The following is a 19,579-nucleotide window of genomic DNA, read 5'->3' on the forward strand; positions in this document are numbered from 1 at the left end:
AATATTTCTTCTTCGTGTGGTCTTTGCGAATCATACAAATGGGTTTCACTCGCGCCTGCCAGGTGCTGCTCGGAAACCTACTGGAATCACTGGGCAAAGTTTACTTTGCAACATAGAAACTTCTTTTGGCGGCGTAACTCTGCCCACCCGCTATAAGGCCCCTGCCTTCCCGCCTTTTCCCAATTCCTTTTTCCGCCGCGCTAGCTGCTTCAGGGAACTTTCGCTTGCTTTGCTTGCTTGGAATCCACTTTCGTTTTTTGACCTCGGACTGTACTCTGCCACTTCTTGGTCTCCCGCCCCTGGTAACTTCGAACTTCGGACTGTGACCTCGTTTCGGATTTTCTCTGGTTGACGACTTGAAATGCCTGCACCCTCAGTGGGTGCAGTACAGGATTTAATACTGCGCCATCAGGGCTCCTATATTGAACCCTTGGTGGTTTATGAAAACTGGGAATGGCTTTTGTGATTGATTCTATTTCGCTTGAGGATATTGAGGCCTTGACACACACGTCCCCTTCCCCCCAAAAACAATGTCGTGACAAGAGACCTAGGGGCACTCCAGATCGCCCCAAGGAATGGGCTGGAGGCACCAGTTTCCTCCGGAGGAGGCTGCAGCAGCCAAACTGTGTGGCGTCCCTCTGGACCAAAAGAACCGGAAAAAACGGGTTCTTTTTGTGCACGGGACTCACCAGTGTGCCATCGGCGCACTGGACATGTCTAAGATGCAAGCATGGTGCTGGCGGTTGTGCGGCGCACCGTGCGTGCATCACACATGCATGCCACATTGGGATGGCGCCACTAAAGATGGTGCTGTCCATTGTATTAGGATTCCAGGCGTGCAGTTGCTGGCACGCTCTGGACCTTATTTCTTGCCAGCCCACTGCTTTTCAGCCTGTCTGTTTTGGGCCCAAGTTATATAAAACTGTTACAATTGTCTTGGGGGTCGGTAATTGAGTTTGTTCGTTGAGTTTTGAAAACGTTTTTATTATTGTCTATCAATTGTGGGTTTGTTTGTTTTTTATTGCATACTTTAATGGATTCATCATGGCAGCTAATATATAAACTCATTGAATGAATTTAGCATAAAAAAAAAAAAAAAAAAAAAAAAGAAAATGCCTGCACCTTCAAGAAGTGCGACATTGTGGGGGGCAAGGTGCCCGCCAGGACCCGCACTCCTCTGCCTACTTGTGCTCGGCAACGAACCATGACACCAAGGTCTGCCTGCTCTGCAGATCCCTCTCGTCTCAGGCCCGGAAAAAACGTTGAGTCCCGGCCCTTACTTCGGCGATTGCCCTGGGCGAAGGTGCAAGAAGGAGGTTCGCGGTCGTCTTTCTTTCCACCTTCCGCGCCACCAGCTTCATCCTCTGGGGCCAAGTGTGTCCAGGTGGCATCCGCGAGGGCCGTCCGTTCCAGGTTGTGTGTGTCCCGGCCGGGACCGTCCCTCCCACCACTCCGATGTGGCCCGTGGCTCGAAACCGCCAGCGCAACCGACGAACCCTCCAAGCGCCCCCCAAAAGTCTTCGTGGGACTGAGGGGTGCGAGCCGGCCTCCAACCGACGAAGAGATGGAGAGAGCTCGCATGCTAAGAATGCCACCGAGGCGGAGGCCCATCTCGCCTCGCTTCGTCCTCCAGGACATCCAAGCATCCCACGCCACGCTCCGAAACCCAAGGCGCCAGCTGTTGCCTTCGGAGCGGACCCATGTCCCGTCATCTGACAGGGCAAGGTCCCCAAGACCCTCCTCTTCGGGGGGCGGGGTGTTCCTCTGGATCTTCCGGACCATCCTTTCTTTCCATCGGAGGAGGCTCCGAGGCCGGGGAAGAAGAGACTTCACAACAAAACGGGTCGGATCTTGCCCCGAAAAAGTCCCAATCTTCCAAGGATCAGTCCACCTATGACCCGCCGAAGGCGAAGGACAAAAAGCGTTCCCTTCTAAAAAAGGCCCGCGCTTCCACCCCGGCCGGCCCCACGTGATCCGGCGCCTGCGCCCGAGGTTCGGCTGACCCGTCGGTACCGGACACGCCACCGCCCCAGCCCACCATGGACTTGTCCACGGGATGGAGGACACCGTTCCTCCCCCCTCACCGGAACAACGTCGCTTCCACTCTGGGATCGACGACGACGAGGACCACCAGCCAGCAGACACCAAATACCGGACCTGTTCCTCGACACTCAATCAAGCCGATACTACTTGTCGATATCGGAGGAGAGAGCATCACGGGACTTCACCAGACTGAACCCCCATCTGCGGACCCTAGCAGCGGGCACCGTCCAGATCGGGTCCCGACCGTATCCGTGTGCGTTGAGGGGCCCCATCTCCACCTCGCAGGCGCTCACGATCCTCGGCTTACCTCACCCCAGCCCGTCCGAGATCCCAGTCAGAGTGTGGATGCCCTCTCCTCCGACTTGGACTCCGATGATGAGCCCTTGCCGCCATCCGAGGCACCATTTGAGGAAGGATGTCCTCTCCGTGTCGGCCTCACCTCAGAGGATGCACAATCCTGAGCCGTCTTCCCGTCGGACGACGTCCGGTCCTTCAGTGAGCACGTCGTGAAGATTGCGAGGCGGGCTTCGACATCGAGCTCGCGTTCCCGGGACGATGACACTCAGGATCCGGTTAGTAGGTCTAGTAGAACGTCTGGGTGCACGGCCGAGTGGCCTACTACTACCTGTCTTCCTCTGCTCCCGTCACTTCAGACCATCGTGAAGAGGTCTGGGACTCCCGGCTACCCTGTCTGCGTTCCTCCCGAAGGTAGAGTCGCTTTTAACAGAGTCGCCCCGCGAGCTGTCCTTGGTGGCGACCACCCCAGGCCGAATCTGCGATCGTTGAGGGAGCCAGCACAGCTTGTCCCGAAGGCAGGCGACCTCCCTGTCGACGGGGAGGCGAAGAAAGTCGATTGGCCTGGCCAGAAGGCCTACTCGGCGGCGGCGGCCCTTGCGGTTAAGGCCGTCAACTATACCGCCTGCATGGGAGCTACATTCAGACCCTCATGGAGCGGATCTCCCCCCTCATCCCGGACATTTCGGATAGGTCAGAGGCAGCTGTAGAGGTCAGAGACGAGACTCATTTCCATCGGGAGTTGGCTCATCACCACCTCCAGGAAACCTGCTGACTGCGCTGGGAGAGCCATGTTTACTTCCATGGCTCTCAGACGACACGCCTGGTTGAGGACTCGGACCTCAACCCGACCGTCACGGCGGCCATCGAAGACATGCCGCTGATGGGACCGGGCTCTTCCATGCTGAGACGATGACCGCCTGAAAGGAAGTTCAGGATGAAGGCGGCGGCTAAGAAGCATGGCATGTTCCTCTACACCGGCTTCTCCATTTCGAAAGCATCAGCGCCCGTGGCAGCGCAAGGTCAGTCTCAGGGGACCTTCTCCGGGATCGGCAGTCCCAGAACAGGGCGCCCAGAGACACGCTTCCTCCGCAGTCTTCCTCCTCCTTTGGCCGTCGCAACTTCCCGCCTCGTACCGCAAAGTTCCCGCCGGCAGGGACACCGACCAGGGGAAGAAGAGAACCTGACGGGACGCAGCGCGCTCGTCCCCCTTCACCCCTCTTTTCTTGGGACCTTTTGAGGCCCTTTGTTAACATCTGGGCCTCCATAACATCGGACTCGTGGGCTTCAACATCGTCGTAGGGTTATGCCCTCGAGTTCCAAGAGCTCCCTCCAACTGGGCCTTATGTCCACCCCTCCTCGGACACCTCTCGACGAAGTGCGTGCCTTGCTTGGTAAAGGGGCAATCTCCCCTTTACCGCTCGATCTATGCCCTAGGGCCTTCTTCTCCAGGTATTTCACGTTCCGAAGGCTGATGGGGCATCTCAGCCCCTGGACTGAGACAATAAACTTGTCTTGGACTACCGCCGCTTTCGAATGGTTAACTTGGCTCCATTCTACCCTTCTGCTCCGCCAGGGCCTGTGGTTCGCGACCGTTGACCGGAAAGGACGCCTACTTCCAACATCGGGATTTCGGGAATCCCACCGGAGATTCCTTGCCTTCGCTGTCGGCTCCTCCCTGTACCACTACACGTCCTCCCCTTCGGCTTGGCCACGGCTCCCACGGGTCTTTACAAGTGCATGGCACCGGTGGTGGCATATACCTTCACCAGAGGGCTTCATGGTACTTCCCTATCTGGACGACTGGCTATTTGCGCCGAAATCCCAAGACGAGCTGCGGAGGCAGTTTCCTCGCCTGCCTTCGCCTCTTGGGACTCCTCGGGCTGGTCGTCAACACGGAAAAGTCTCACTTCACACGACCAGACAAGTCAGTTCATCAGGGCCACCCTCGACTCCGACAATGCTTAGCCTTCCTCCCTCCGGATCGGTTTTCAGGCCCTGACAACGTCTATCAATCCGTGCATGTTCCACAGAAGGGTGAGAGCCGAGCCGTTCCAAGTCGCCCTAGGCCACATGGCATCGACAACATTAGTCACCCCTTGGGCAAGACTTCGAGTCTTCGGCTCTCCAATCCTGATTCCTCTCCGTCTTCTCTCCATTAGAGGACCCCCCATACAAGTGGCTCACGGTACCGAGACCGATAGCCGCCTCCTCAGGATGGTGTTGGACTGCCGCAACGTTTGCACCGGGATGCCTTTCCATCAGCCCCAAGCCAAACTGACCCTGACCACGATGATCCCTGGAGGGATGGGGCTGCCTGCTCGACCCTGGTCGTCAAGGACAGATGTGTCCAAAACAGACAAACCGCCTCCATCAAGTTTGGAGATGCTGGCAGTTGGAAGAAAAGGCATTGAGGGCGTTTCGGAGTTGCTGTCAACGGAGAAGGTGGTCCTTCTGAGGCAGGACAAACACCACCGTGATGTATTACATCAACAAACAAGGTGGCACCAAGGTCCAGGACCGTCCAGACCCACTCCGCATCTGGGACTGGTGCAATAAGAGACGCGTCCTCCTCCAGGCGATTTATTTCACCTTCCAGGGGGAGGACAATGGAACTGGCAGATCGCCTCAGTGTCATCTCCATCGGTGTGCCCGAGTGGAGACCCATCCGAGACGGTCAGCGACCCTCTCCGACCGGTGGGGAACCCCGGATCGACCTCTTCGCGACCAGATGGAAACAGCCACTGTCCCCAGTTCTGCTCCAGGAGGAAGCGAGTATGCAGGACCCTCGGAGACGCATTCGCCTTCCTCTGGACGGAGAGCTCCTCTACGCTTCCTCCTTACTACTCTCTATCATCAGGGTGGTGTCCAAGATGACCCCTCGGACCACTCGCATGCGATCTGATCACCCGTGGTGGCCCGAGACGCGCCTGGCTTGACCTTCTTCCTCTAGGAGTGTTCATACCTCGCTCCACCTTCGCGACCTGTGTCGATCCAGGACGACTGATTCCTCCACTGCCCCGGTGCCATAGAGGAAGCGGCCGCTCTGGTAGCTGGAGGATTCAACCTGACTAACCTGCCGGCGGCAGTAAGGACGGTGATCCTGGCTGCAAGAAAACCCTTCACACCAGGGGTCTTGCCGTGAAAGCGAAGAGCATGGCATCTCCTGAAAAAGGGCTTGTCTCTAATCGCAAGGGGTCACACCCAGTGGTGCTGTTGTGCGACCTTGTGGATTTTTGTTGGCACTTTTGGATGAGGGGCTGTCCCTCACATCCATCAAATGCACCGTCTGCCATTTGTGCAAATACCCAGGTCTGGGCGGGAGGGTTCTTTCTTCAAGGACCCTTTGGTGAATGAAAGTTCCTGAGGGTTGTGCCAACCTGTATTACTCCTGTGTCGGTACTCTAACCGGCTGCTGGAGTTTGGAGACAGGACTTACCTTGTCAGTCCTCAATCCAAGCGCTTTGAACCGATCGGCACAGCGGACTTGAGACATTGACTTGGAAAACCGCTTTCTTTGTTTGTGCCTACATCTCCCCCTGCTGGGCGAACTGTTAAGGAGGGACCCAGTCCATTCTTGAGTTCCACAAGGTACAAGTGTTCCTCCGTACTGACATACCTTCTTGCCGAGTTGTTCGCGTTCCCTGTGCAAGCATTGTGTGCCCACTCTCGCATCCAACCGACGTCGGATGCGGCGCGACGCCTGCACTCTCTTGATGTCAGGAGAGAGCCTGGCGTTTATTTGGACAGAACTGTGCCTCCAGCGGTCCGAGAGACTTTTCCAATGCTACTCGGAACCGAAAGGAAAGGTTGCTCCTTTTCTCGCCTTTTCCACTTGCTGGTTTATGGGGTACCATCCACCTCTCTATGATGTTGGGCAACCTCTCCCTGGCAGTGGTTCTGTTCTCATCCACAAGGGCATGGCAGGTCCTCTCATTTCCTGTCGGGTATTCCCTTGAGGTGTCTGCCCGGCTGCTGCTGTTCCTCACCTCTAACTTATCAAACTTATAGGTGGGAAACCAGGGCATCCCGAGGACGCAGGCTTCGAGAGCATATTTTAGCTTTTCTGTGGTTTTTCAAAATTACTCAGAAATTTTTAAATGTCACAAAGGGGAAAACACAAAGTCCCTAATGCATTTTCTCAAAAAGAAACCTCCACCTCTGCAGCAAGGCTACCCACATGCTGGGGCAAGAAAAGCTGAGGTCTGCATCTGGCATACCTTATAAAGATTAAGGCTATTTGTTCTTTTTTGCAGCTCCTTTACCCATTTTTGAGGGAAAGGCAAGGAGCTCACGAGTGCTATTCACTCAAGAAGTCCTGCAGTCGCCTAAACTTTAATGATTTCATCAAACAGGGCTCACAGACTTTCTAGTGCTTCTCACTCACAACTAATGAAGGCTAGAAAATTGTTTCTCTAAGGGGGGGGGAGATTCTCATTGTATGTTGAATTTTGAATTTCTTCAGTTTTTCCAAATTTTGCATTTGGACAAAATTGTCTTCTCATGTAACATGTGCAGATGCAGGGCTACCCATAATTCTAAACACAGAGACTGCTACGATTATCAGTCCCTACAGATGCCAACAGCGACATGTAGGCCACCGTCCCATTTACTTTTCCACAGTGACTCCCAGTAATATCTCCTCCAAATTCTGGATGTTCGCAATCTTATACTTTAGGTTTTCTGACTTTTTATTCATTTTGCTCCACTAACAGCTAGCAATAACAATAGCATGTATCTTTCTATACTGCTTATCAGTGCACTTAAGCACTCAATGTCTAAATCAATTGCCCCCAACTAGCTGGGTACTCATTTTAGCGACCTCAGAAAGATGCCAGGCTGGGTTGACCCTGAGCCCCTGGCTGGAACTGAACTTACAACCTTGTGGTTTATGAGTGAGTGGCTGCAGTACAGGCATTTAACCACTGCACCACCAGGACTCCTAGGACTTAAGACCATAAAGCAAAACAAGGTAACACAGAAAATCTTTGTCTTCTCTCATTCAGGGATTCCAATATCAGATTGCCTAGTCAATGCAGTCAATACAGAAGCTCTGATCTGGTTTTGGACATATGACTCTGCAATGTAAACCACTGTCCTAGAAAACTCTATCACTTGACAAGACTTTCTGCAAGTTCATTTTATCATTCTGACCAGACAGAAACCTTCATGCATTGAATACAAATATATGGATTTAGAACGGCAATACTGGCAAGCAAAGCTATACAGTGGTACCCCGGGATACGAATGCGCCGGGTTACGAATTTTTCGGGATACGAAAAAATCCCATAGGGATTTATTGCTTCGGCTTACGAAGGTTTCTTCGGGTTACGAAAAAACCGCGGCGCTATTTTCCGCCACCGGAGGGCAGCAGAGAGCTATTTTTCCATTAGCGCCTATGGGAATTCGGCTTACGAAGGTATTTCGGGTTACGAAATTAACCGCGGAACGAATTAATTTCGTAACCCGGGGTACCACTGTACAGCACTTCAAGCCCTTTCTGCCGAAGATTCCGCTCTGTTTCCTGGTTGTTTTGAACTTGCAACCATTCAGTTTCAGGTTCTTTCTTCTTTGATATTTTGGCTTCCATGAAACAAGAACCATAAAGGGTTTGGAGTTGGAAGCCTCTAGTCAAAAGGTCACCAAATACCAACAGACACACATAAGCCACTTACTCTCATATTACAAACTGTGTCACTTTCAGAATGTTAGACTATCAACACATCAAAGTCTTGAGGGAGAGAGAACTGCAGATGGGCTAGAAGCCAAGTTTTCTGACCCAGGACCACTGGGGGCCACATTGATGGCTAAAACTGACCCATCCCAAAATCCCAGCAGAGTCCTGGAGCCCATTTCTAGTTTTGATAAACAATTATCTTTTATGTTAAGTTGTACAGGAGGGGAACTATTTAAGAGGTGGCCACTTGCTCCTAGAAACTTCTAGGAGAGGCAATTTGATATTTTCTTACCAAAAGAAGGATATTCGAAGAGTCCTGAAGGGTTAAGGGCCACAAAACAATCTTGGGGTCCACCTGTAGCCCCAGGGTAAACTGTGCCTACTCCTGCTCTTAGCATTTATGGGCCCTATGGTTTAACTGGAGATAAACATAGAAAAACCAACCTGGTCATGCTGTGGTGTTCTACAGGAACTGCAGCTATGCTCAAGATGTTCAACAGAGGCCAGCATGGAAGCAGGAGATTTTGTCTTTGAACAGAATTCTGGATACTCTGAATGAAATCTCTCATAGCCACCTGAAAATAAAAGCCATTGCAACTTTTTACTCTACAGCATTGTGTTAGGCAGCCACAAAGTACACTGTGGTACATACAAGAGCCTGGTCAATTAAGTCAAGGAAGAAAATCTCATGCAGTCTGAGCACCACCAACTCAAAAAGGATGTTGAAAAGCTGGAGTGTTTCCAGAGGAGGGTGACCAAAATGGTGAAGGGTCTGGAAACCAGGAAGTCCTATGAGAAACAACTTAGGGAGCTGGGTATGTTTAGCCTGGAGAAGAGAAGGTTAAGAGGCAATATGACAACCCTGTTTAAAGATTTGAAGGGGTGTCATATTGAGGATAGAGAAAGCTTATTTTCTGCAGACTAGGACACGGAGCAACGGATGCAAGCTACAGGAAAGGAGATTCCACTTAAACATTAGGAGGAACTTCCCGACAGTAAGATTGTTCAACAGTGGAAGACGCTGCCTCGGAGAGTGGTGGAGTCTTCTTCTTTGGAGGTTTTTAAACATATTGGATGAACCATCTGTTGGAGCTGATTTCATTGTGTGTTCCTGCATGGCAGACATTGGATAGCCTTTGTGGTCTCTTCCAACTCTAGGATTCTATTATTCTTGGTATTGCAAGCCTTAGTTTTGTAACTCCCACCACCCCTTCCAGCAGCTTGTCCCTCTTCTGTCAAGAAGAAAAATAATCTGCATCTTAAAGTCAAAGCCAACTCAAAGCACAAGCCAGGGGCATCACTGGGGTGTATGGATCACACCAGGTGACAACCTAAGGAGGGTGACAACACTGCTCCCCAAACATCTGCCTTTTGGCATTTGCCTGCATACTTTTAAAAGGCTGTAGAAATGGTGTAAATGGGGCAAGTCTCAGTGGAAGGTGAAAGGAGAGGCCCCGGGTTTTTTTTTTTTTTCCCAATCTAAAATTATTTCTGCAACGTGGATGCAGGCTATGTACAGAAAGCCCCGTGTAGAAGCAGATGCCACACATTATATCTGCATGTGAGTGGATGGAGCAAGTACCATTTTATTGGCTGCTTCCAGGGTTTTCTAAAATTTCTCTACCCTCCCTCTGTGGCAATACCAACCTCTTGAGACCTGGCTAACATTTCTTTTTATTATTCCACTAGGAAGCCAGAGCTCAATTATAACCAACAGTATGAACCAGCTCTCTATTTCCAGAATTCTCCAAAGGACATTTGGCAAGAGGCAGCTTCATATTTTCCTCTCAGCCAACAAGTAAGACAGATGCTAATGACTACCTCCTTAGCATCAAAGCCTCCAATGCCATCAGCACTTATTTCCCTTTGGAAAAACAAACAGTTTTTGTCAACTCCAAAAACTGATCTTACTGCTGTTGTTGTGCCTTCAAGCCATTTCTGACTTCCCCATGGCAAACTGAACCTATCAAGGGGTTTTCTTGGCAAATTGCCTCAGAGGGAATTTGCCACTGCCATCCTCTGAGGCTGAGAAGGTGTGACTTCCTAGGATCATCCAGTGGATTTACCTGGCTGAGAATAGTATTCGAATCTTGGTCTCCAGATTCATAGTCCAACACTCAAACCACTACACTATGCTGGCTCTCACTGATCTTACTAGAATTCATAGGTATAAACTGTGTTAGTCTGGAAAATCAGTATGCAAAGGGATCTTGTAGCACCTTTGAAACTAACTGAAAGAAAGACATTGGCAGCAGGCTCTTTCGTACTCTTCAGCCACGCATCTGAGAAAGTAGATTGAAATCTACTAAAGCTCATACTACTAACTTCATTGTTTCAGTTAGTCTCAAAGGTGCTACAAGACCCCTTTGCTTACTGATCTTACTAATTATTTTACTGGTTATCTGCAAAGCCAGCTGTCAGGTATTCAGCAACTCTCTATGCTTCCTTTCTTCCACTTCCCTTGGAGCAGAGTTGAGCAACTCTGTTCTTCCACATGTTGTTGGGAGTCCTAGCCAGCATAGCCACTGGAAAGGCATTATGAGACCAGCAGTCCCAAACCATCTGGAGGGAAAGAATGACTCACTGCAAGTGTCCCTGCCATGGCCCCTCTAAATTCACTGCAAACTACCCAGAACTTGGAAGGGGAAATAATCTTCTTGGGTACAAAAAGGAAAGGTACACACATCCCACCCACTGGAAGCATGGGCTGGCTACCCTGCCTTGCCTTGCCTTGCCCAAAGATTCCCTAACATGAGAAAAGAGGCTACCTACAGTGAAGGATCCCCTCTGTAGGCCAACCCCACATTTCCAAATCCTTGGCCTCTTATCACTCACCTTGCTCCCTTAAGATAAGGCATACCCTCCCTGGACAAGGGTACTTGGGCCTCACAGTGACCCTATACAGATGTGAGATGCAGGTGGAGAGAAGGATGTGAAAATCTTTTCTACAAGCAGAATGACTGATTGGACCCTTAAAAGTCCTGTAAGGCAAAATGAATTTCTGCACCATAAATAAATTTTGCAAACTGGGCAAATTTCCCTAATTGTCATTTCAACAGTCACCGACCAGAAGAGAAGACTTTCAAATCCTGCTAGTCTCAGCAGGCATTCTTACAGTAACTGGGTGACAGTACTAGAATATAAAGGGGGGGCGGGGGGGGGGACAGGCACATTTTTAATTTCTCTTCTTTAAATTACATGTACTCATAAAGCCAGCAGGCTTCATTTAAAAAAAATACTTCCCTTCCTGTGTCACAAACCATCATAGTAATAACAGGGACCACAAATAGGATAGCAAAAGCTCCAAAGACACTGAGTACAAGACAGGTGTTTTCCAGGGCAGAGAGCATAGGCTCAGCTCAATTTGATTCATTTCTTTCCGCCTTACCAAAAAGCAAAAACATTTCTTCACCACCCTCCACACACATAAAAAAGCAAGTGCTGTTTCCTGCACCCAAAAAAAAGGCACATATTTAGATAGCAAAAATCCAGTGAAAAACAATGCAGAATAACCCTCCACCTGAGAAGTTGCTGCAATGAGAATTTATCCAGCCCTTTGTTGTTGCACTGCAACCCCCAGCATTTCTCACCATTGGCTATGCTGGCAAGGGCGTCTAGGACTTGCAATCCAACAGAGCATTTGGAAGGCCACATGATTCCCACCAACTTCTTCAGATGGTCTTAACTGACTCCATTTCATCTCAAAAACCTGTACATGGCAGCACCTTTACCAACCAACCTAAATGGGCAAACATGTTTGCAAAGCAGTTGAGATTTCTAGATCTCTTCAACTGGAAAGACATTAAAAAACATGGTTGACTATCCCAGTCACTTACATCATGTTTAATGATTACAAACTATATGCAATCTGGTATATGAAACCCACTGGTGACTTTGGCCAAGTCACGCTGTCTCAGCCTCAGGGGAAGGTAATGGCAAACAGACTCTGAACAAATCTGGGCAAGAAAATCCCATTATAGGTTTGCCTTAGGCTTGCCTAAAGTTGGAAATGACTTGAAGGCACACAACAACAAACAAAACCACCTCTGAGTATGGTGTAGTGGTTTAAGTGTTGGACTAGGATACTGGGAAACCAAGGTCCGAATCCCAGCTCAGCCACAGAAATCCACTGGGTGACCTTGGGCAAGTCATACTCTCTCAGCCTCAGAGGATAGCCACACAAATCTCCTCTGAACAAATCTTGCCAAGAAAAAGCCTTACGCCTTAGGGTTGCCGTAAGTTGGAAATAACTTAAATGCACGTAACACACATACAGTACATATATTTCAGAGAAAAGAAGTGGCAAAAGGCCATCTGACTAATCCTTACCCAAGAAAAGCCTGTGAAATTCATGAGATCACCATGAACTGAAATTCATGGGAATACTAGGCAACTTGAAGGCTGAAGCACACACATTTTTAGGCACAAAACAGTCCTATGGAGTTCAACATGATTTAACTTCCCAGGAAACATGTACAGGATTACCATACATGTTCTGGGGGAGTGCTCCTTTCCTGTCTCTAGTCTCTCCAAGTGAAGCAAATGCTACAGCTTTGATTTCTTGATGCAAAACACAGAAATATGATTTGGAATCATTACTCTAGTGTGATTTCCAAACAACTGAGAACAGCAACACTTTGAACAGATGGAAATGCAGCCATAGTGCTGTTTATTGGCATCCTTAAGACTCACTTAATTCTATTTGTCTGTATAGTGGTTTGAGTGGACTATGACTCTGGAGACCAGGGTTCAATTCCCAGCTTGGCCATGAAATCCATTGGGTAACCTCAGGCAAGTCATATGCTCTCAGCCTCAGGGGATAGCAATGGCAAACTTTCTTTGAATAAAATCATGCCAAGAAAACACCAGAGGATATGATTTGGACTTAGAATCATAGAGTTGGAAGAGACCGCAAGCGCCATCCAGTCCAACCCCCTGCCATGCAGGAACTCCCAATCAAAGCATCCCCATCCAGCCTCTGCTTAAAGACCTCCAAGGAAGGAGACTCAACTACATTCTTAGGGAGTTTGTTCCACTGTCGAACAGCCCTTACTCCCAAGTTCTCCTAATGTGCGGTGAATCTCTTTCCTGGAGCTTGCATCCATTGTTCTGGGTCGCAGAAAACAAGCTTGCTTCCTCCTAAATATGACATCCCTTCACATATTTAAACTGGGCTATCATATCACCTCTTAACCTTCTTTTCTCCAGGCTAAACATCCCCAGCTCCCTAAGTCGTTGCTCATAGGGCATGGTTTCCAGACCCTTCACCATTTTAGTCGCCCTCCTTTGGACACGCTCCAGTTTTTCAACATCCCTTTTGAGACTTATGGCAACCCTATGTGTTGTGTGTTGTATTCTTTCAAGTCATTTCAGACTTATGATAACCCTGTGTGTTGTTTGCCTTCAAGTCGTTTTTGTTGGAAGGTGTTTTGCATTCTCTCTTTCCCTCCTTAGATAGGTCTTCCTGCATGCAAAACTTGCTATCTCCCCTCTTGCAAACATCCAGTTTGCTCCTACTAAATCCCAGGATAGTGGGTTTCCAAGATCCGGCCCCAGAGAGCCCATCAAAACCTCACCTTCTTCCACCAGGCAGCATCTATGGAGGAGATGATAGGACACCTCCAGTAGCAGCATGCCTTCAAGCTGTTTCTGACTTATGGCAAACCTTGGGCAAGTACATATTGTGATAGTATCTTTATTGGGAGGAGCCAGCCTGGTGTGGTGGTTTGAATGTCGGATTACAACTCTGGAGACCAGGTTTTGAATCCTGGTTTGGGTCACCTTAGGCAAGTCACACTCTCTAAGCCTCCAGGGAAGGCCATGGCAAACCTCCTCTGAACAAATCTTGCCAAGAAAATCCCAGGATAGGTTGGCCTTAGGGTCGCCATAGGTCAGAAATGGCACGCAACAACAACTAGCCCCAGAGATAACTTTTTCAGGCCCTGGGGATTTGATTCTTCCTCTTTTGGGGGGGGAGAACTGGCTAAAAGTTTGAACTAAGAAACCAGAGCTAAGAATTGAACCCTGATCTCCAGAGTTGTAGTCCAATACTCCAAAGTACTACCCCATGCTGGTTTAGTGTTGTGATTGTGTTCCTTCAAGTTGTTTCTGACTTAGGGCAACCCTAAGGCAAACCTGCCATGGGGTTTCCTTGGCAAGATTTGTTCAGAGGGTTTGCCCTTGCCTTCCCCTGAGGCTGAGAGAGTGTGACTTGCCCAAGGTCAGCCAATGGGTTTCATGGCTGAACTGGGATTCGAACCCTGACTCCAACACTCAAACCACTACCCCCTGCTTTTCTCCAAAGGGAGGGAAAAGGCCCAGTAAGGAAGACCCTGGAAGTCCCCAGAGAAACCCAACAGTCTCCCCACTTTTCTCTCTGTCCCCAGGAAGAAAGGTTCATAGCCATCTCCATGCTTGAACCCCACTTTTACTGTAAGGTGTTTTGCCTCATGACCAACCAATGCTTTTATCATGTGGGGTAGTGGTTTGAGTGTTGGACTAGGACTCTGGAGGCCAGGGTTTGACTCCTGGCTCAGCCATGGAAACACACTTGGCAGCCTTGCACAAGTCACACTCTCTCAGCCTCAGGGAAGCAACGGCAGAACCCCTCTGAACCAAGCTCACCAAGAAAACCCCAGGGCAGGATTGCCTTAGGGTCACTCCATAAGTTGGAAACGACTTGAAGGCACCCAGCACACACAGAACTGGGGCAGAAGGCAAAGGCATGCTCAGAGGCACTCTTGTCTCAGTCCTCCATGGTTCTCACCTTGAGAGGGGAAGAAGGGGGGCCCAGGACCAAAAAAGGAGGAGGAAAGCTGAGACCAAACTAAAACCTTGTCGAGGTGCCTGAGGTGAAGCTATGATCATGGGGTTTTCTTGGCAAGGTTTGGTCAGAGGCTGGAGGGAAGGAGGGAGGGAGGGAAGGAAGGAAGGAAGGAAGGAAGGAAGAGGAGGGAAGGGGAAAGAAGGAAGAAAGAGAAGGAGGGCAGTAAGAGGGGGGAAGGGGAAAGAAGGAAGGAAGAGAAGGAGGGAAGGAAGAGGAGGGAAGGGGGAAGAAGGAAGGAAGAGAAGGAGGGAAGGAAGAGGAGGGAAGGGGAAAGAAGGAGGGAAGAGAAGGAGGGAAGGAAGAGGAGGGAAGGGGAAAGAAGGAAGGAAGAGAAGGAGGGAAGGAAGGAAGAAAAAGGAAGGGAGGGAGGAAAAGCAGGAGGAAAGGAAGGGAGGAAGGGAAGGGAGGGAATGGAGAAAGAGGAGGGAAGGCTCAAGGAAAGAAGGAAGAAGGAAAGGCAAAGAGAGAAGGAAGGAAAGAAAAGGGGAGGAAGGGAAGGGAGAACGAGGAGGGAAGGGGTGAGGAAGGAAAAGAAGGAAAGGAGAAGAGAATAAGTTGGGGAAAGGGGGAAGAAAGGAAGAGAAAGAGGATTGGAAGAAAAAAAAGGAGGAAGGGAAGGGAGAAAGCAAAGGGGAGGCAGAAGGGAGAAAAGAAGGGAAGGGGCAAAGAAGGAAGGGAAAAAAGAAAGAAAAGGAAGGAGAGATGAAGAAAGGCAAAGAGGGGAGGGAAAGTAAGAGGGGAGGAGAAAGGAAAGGAGGAAGGAAGGAAAGAGAGAAAGGGAGAGCGAGAGGGAAGGAGGGAGGGAGAAAGGGCTCCCCAAAATGGAAGGGACGGAAGGGAAGGGGAGAGGGGGGCGTCGTGCTGACCTTTGAGGCGGAGGATGTCTGGGGGTGGCTGGGGGGCCTCCCTGCGGAGGGCGGCGAGGGCGAGGGCGCTGCTGCTGCTGCTGCTGCTGCTTCCGCTGCCGCCTCCTGCTGCCGCCGCCCCTCCTCTCTGGTCGTAGAGGACGACGGCGGCGCAGCGTCCCCTGCGGAGGGCCTCCCTGGCCTGTCCCTCGGCCTCGGCCTGGGCGCCGGGCAGGATCTGCTCGAGGGAGACGGCGCCTTTGCTCCTGCGGCGGACGATGGAGTTGCAGCGCACGTGCAGCGCCCCCGCGATGTGCCCCGCGCTGTGGGCCAGGAAGGGCCGGCAGTCCAGCACCAGGCAGCGCCCGGGGCCCAGCGCCACCAGCAGCCGACGCAGAGCCCCCGGCTCCAGCTCCCCCAGAGCCGCCGCCTCCTCCTCCTCTGCCATCCGCCCAGCAGAGAGAGCAACGGCAGCAGCGAGGGCAGCGGGCTCCCGATGGGGCTGGACAGGCTCCGGGGCTGAGGATGATGCTGCTGCTGCTGCTGCTGCTGCTGCTGCTGCTGCTGCCGGCTTCTCCCGGCCGCGGGGGCGGGGCCCTGGTTTTGAGGGCCAAGCCACGCCCACTGCCTCCTCTAGTTGAGAAAGGCTCACCTCGCCTTGAATGGAACGCTGACGTCACAATGGAGGGAGGGAGGGCTCCGCTTCATTCATAAAAACAACAACAACAGCACAGGAAGGAAGGAAGGAAGGAAGGGGAAGGAGGAAAGGAAGGGGAGGGGAGCAAGGAAGGAGGGAGCAAGAGAAAGAAGGAAAGGAAAAGGAGAGAAGGGGAAGAGGAAGAGAAGGAAGGGAGGAAGGAAGAAAAGAAGAGACAAGGAAGCAAAGAAGAAGTAGAAAGGAGGGAGAGAAGGAAGGAAGGACAGATAAAGGAAGGAGGGAGGGAGAAGGAAGGAGAAAGGAATGAAGGAGGGAGGGAGGCTCAGGGTTTACAATACTTATTTAATTCAGAGAGGGAGGGGATTGTTTGTTTAGAGAGGCTGAGGGCTTATTCAGTCATTTGCCTCTTAAGCCCCCAACACAAAGCAATCCTGTGGCGTCCATTGGAGCCTTAAAGGAAGAAGGCATTTGTAAGAAAAGGTGCCCTGCTGGACTTCGGTCTCAAAAGGTGCTGCAGGTGTGTCTCCTTGTAGCATTTCCAGGGAGAGTCATGTTGGCCCTCTAGCAAAGTACATCCAAGATCCACTACACAGGGATACCGTTTTAACTGCCCTGGCTCAGTGCTAGGGAATCCTGGGAACTGCATTTAGCCTTCTCTGTCAGAGGGGTCTGGTGCCACAGTAAACTACACTTCCCAGGATTCCCTAGCACTCGGCCAGGGCAGTTAAAGCAGTCTCAAACTGGACTATGGACCATTAAACGTATTAAGCAGACGCTCTTGTTGTGGGACAGGCTTAGTGTGTTTTGGACCTCTCGCCTTTTCTTTTTCTTTCTTTCTTTCATTTCATTTGTATGGGGCCCAAGGGGGCTAAAGCGTTTAAAAAGCTCAGTAAAATGCAAAACAGTTAACAATATAAAAACACATGAAAATATACAAAGGTTAAAAGCATAACTAAAAACCACTTACTTCATTAAAAACCACCCTGATACCAATTATATATCAAACGCCTGTTTAAATAAAAATGTCTTGGCTTATTTGCCTCACTCTTCCTCACCATATATATATATATATATATATATATATATAATACAAGGCCTCTTTCTGACAGCGGCCTTTTTTTAAAGCTGCTTTTGGGGGAATTTGGGCTGCTCAATGTTTATTTGGCACCAACGGGAAGATATATATAGAGGCCTTGTATAGTTAATCTCAAGATTTCACAGTGTTAGTTTTGGAACCGGCCTGACAACTCTGATCATGAGCCAAGTTTTTGTTTTGGGTTTGCTTTTCCTGAAGGTGCACCTCCACCTTTTTGTTCAGGCAATGGGAAAGTGCTGGGTGGTGTGTGTAACAGTTACCCATTAGGAAATCATGCGGATTGCAAAAGCGGCACGCTACTACTCTCTTGTACACCCTACATAGTAATTACTTCAGGGATTTGTATTGAATTTCACAAAGCAAGGAGTTCCCTTCCCACACCCAATAATTATAGCGTAAGTCGAGCTCACCTCCGTCTTTCAGGGAAAGTAAAGGAAGGCAGGTGTGGGTACGCAGGTGACGTTCCCTCGCAGATTTATGCGGAAGAAGAGACCTGTTGAAGTGAATGCACTCACAATTTTTCTGCGTCAGGATAGCTGAAATGTGAACAACAACAACAATGTGGCAATTGTTGTGACATATATGCATACACTGTTACCCACAAGCAATATTTAATAATAACAGTATGGTGTAGTGGTTTGAGTGTTGGACTCCGGAGACCAGGGTTCGCTTTCTAGCTCAGCCATGAAACCTCCTTGGACAAGTCATACTCTCTCAGCCTCAGTGAAAGGCAATGGCAAACCCCCTCTGAAGAAACTTGTCAAGAAAACACCATGACAGGGTCGCCATACGTTGGAAACTACAGTGCTTGAAGGCACACAACACACACACATTTAATATTTAATAACACAAATGGAGAACTGGAGCCAACGCAAATGACTTTCAAGTCTCATCCATCTCAGTGAAGGAGACTGCTGGTTCGCTGGGGTCTCTTCATTGTTTGTTACGATTATATCCCCTCCTTTTCTCTGAAGGGTTCAGAGTGTTGTACACTGTTGTGTTCCTCCTCCTTTTATCCTCACAACAACAATCCCATGAAGCAGGCCACACCAGGCTCGGAGAGGGTGACTATCGCAAAGCTGCAGTTTCATGGTTCAATAGGACTTGAACTTTGACTTCCCAAGACCTTGGGGATATCTACCTTGCAGAAATAAATCAGTTTGACACCACTTTAACTGCCAGAACCCTAGAATTTGTAGTTTGGTGAGGCACCAGAACTCTCTGACAGACCTGGCCAAATAACCTCTTCTTGTTGTGTGCCTTCAAGTCATTTCTGACTTAATGGCAGCCTTAAGGCAAACCTGTCATGGGGTTTTCTTGACATAACTTGTTCAGAGGAGGCCCGCCATTGCCTTCTCCCGAGGCTGAGAGCATGTGACTTGCCCATGGTTACCCTGTGGGTTTAATGGCTGAGCTGGGAATCAAATCCTGGTCTCCAGAGTCGTAGTTCAACACTCATACCACTACACAATGCTGGCTGTCTTTCAAATACCTCATAAAAGTACAAATCCCAGGATTCCACAGAATGGAACCATGACAGTTAAAGTCGTATCAAGCTGCTTTATTTCTGCAGTGTGGAAGAGCAACCAGTCAAGCATGCAAACCACTGCTGCACCACATGGGCTTTCTTCACTGCCCACTCCCTCTAAATTTTAAATTTGGTGAGAAAAATTACAAAAGGCTTATTGACAGCATTCAAAGTCAATTAATGCTATTTAAATTGCTTAGTGTATACCATTCTCTTTCAAATCTATTTTCAAAAAGGCAGGCATGCAGGTTCACAATGCGAAGCATGGTACGCATGGGAGGAAACATTTAATACTGAAACACTGTTTCATACCTTCAGATTCAGTGGGCCTTTGGTATCTTCTGGGGTTTGGTTCTAGGGCAATGGATGCTCAAGTCCCATTAAATACAAGAGCACAGTAAAATGGTGTCCCTTATATAAAATAGCAAAATCAAGGATTGCCTTTGGGAATATATATTATTTTTGAACATTTTCAATCCATGGATGGTTGAATCCGTGGATAAAAAAAAATCCATGGATGCAGAGGGCCGACTGTATTTAATCTAAGAAAACTGGGAGACAAGCAGATGACCAACATCAGAGTGTGGTCAAATGGATGTGGCCAGACAACAA

General features: G+C 49.6%; 1 protein-coding gene across 1 annotated transcript in view; it reads right to left on the reverse strand.

Annotated features, from left to right (window-relative positions):
• Window positions 1-16,232, reverse strand: part of DUSP4 (dual specificity phosphatase 4) — a 21,349-nt gene extending 5,117 nt beyond the window's left edge. Inside the window, exons 1-6 of the mRNA XM_042447692.1 lie at window positions 15,707-16,232; window positions 8,459-8,589; window positions 5,957-6,049; window positions 5,313-5,413; window positions 4,620-4,791; window positions 1,281-1,827 (exon numbers count right to left, since the gene is read on the reverse strand). Of these exons, the coding sequence (XP_042303626.1) occupies window positions 1,281-1,827; window positions 4,620-4,791; window positions 5,313-5,413; window positions 5,957-6,049; window positions 8,459-8,589; window positions 15,707-16,133 (1,471 nt within the window). The 5' untranslated portion in view covers window positions 16,134-16,232. The remainder of the gene's footprint in view (window positions 1-1,280; window positions 1,828-4,619; window positions 4,792-5,312; window positions 5,414-5,956; window positions 6,050-8,458; window positions 8,590-15,706) is intronic.
• Between the last annotated feature and the right edge of the window lie 3,347 nt (window positions 16,233-19,579).

Source organism: Sceloporus undulatus, chromosome 2 (genome assembly GCF_019175285.1).
Source record: "Sceloporus undulatus isolate JIND9_A2432 ecotype Alabama chromosome 2, SceUnd_v1.1, whole genome shotgun sequence".
Taxonomy (NCBI): Eukaryota; Metazoa; Chordata; class Lepidosauria; order Squamata; family Phrynosomatidae; genus Sceloporus; species Sceloporus undulatus.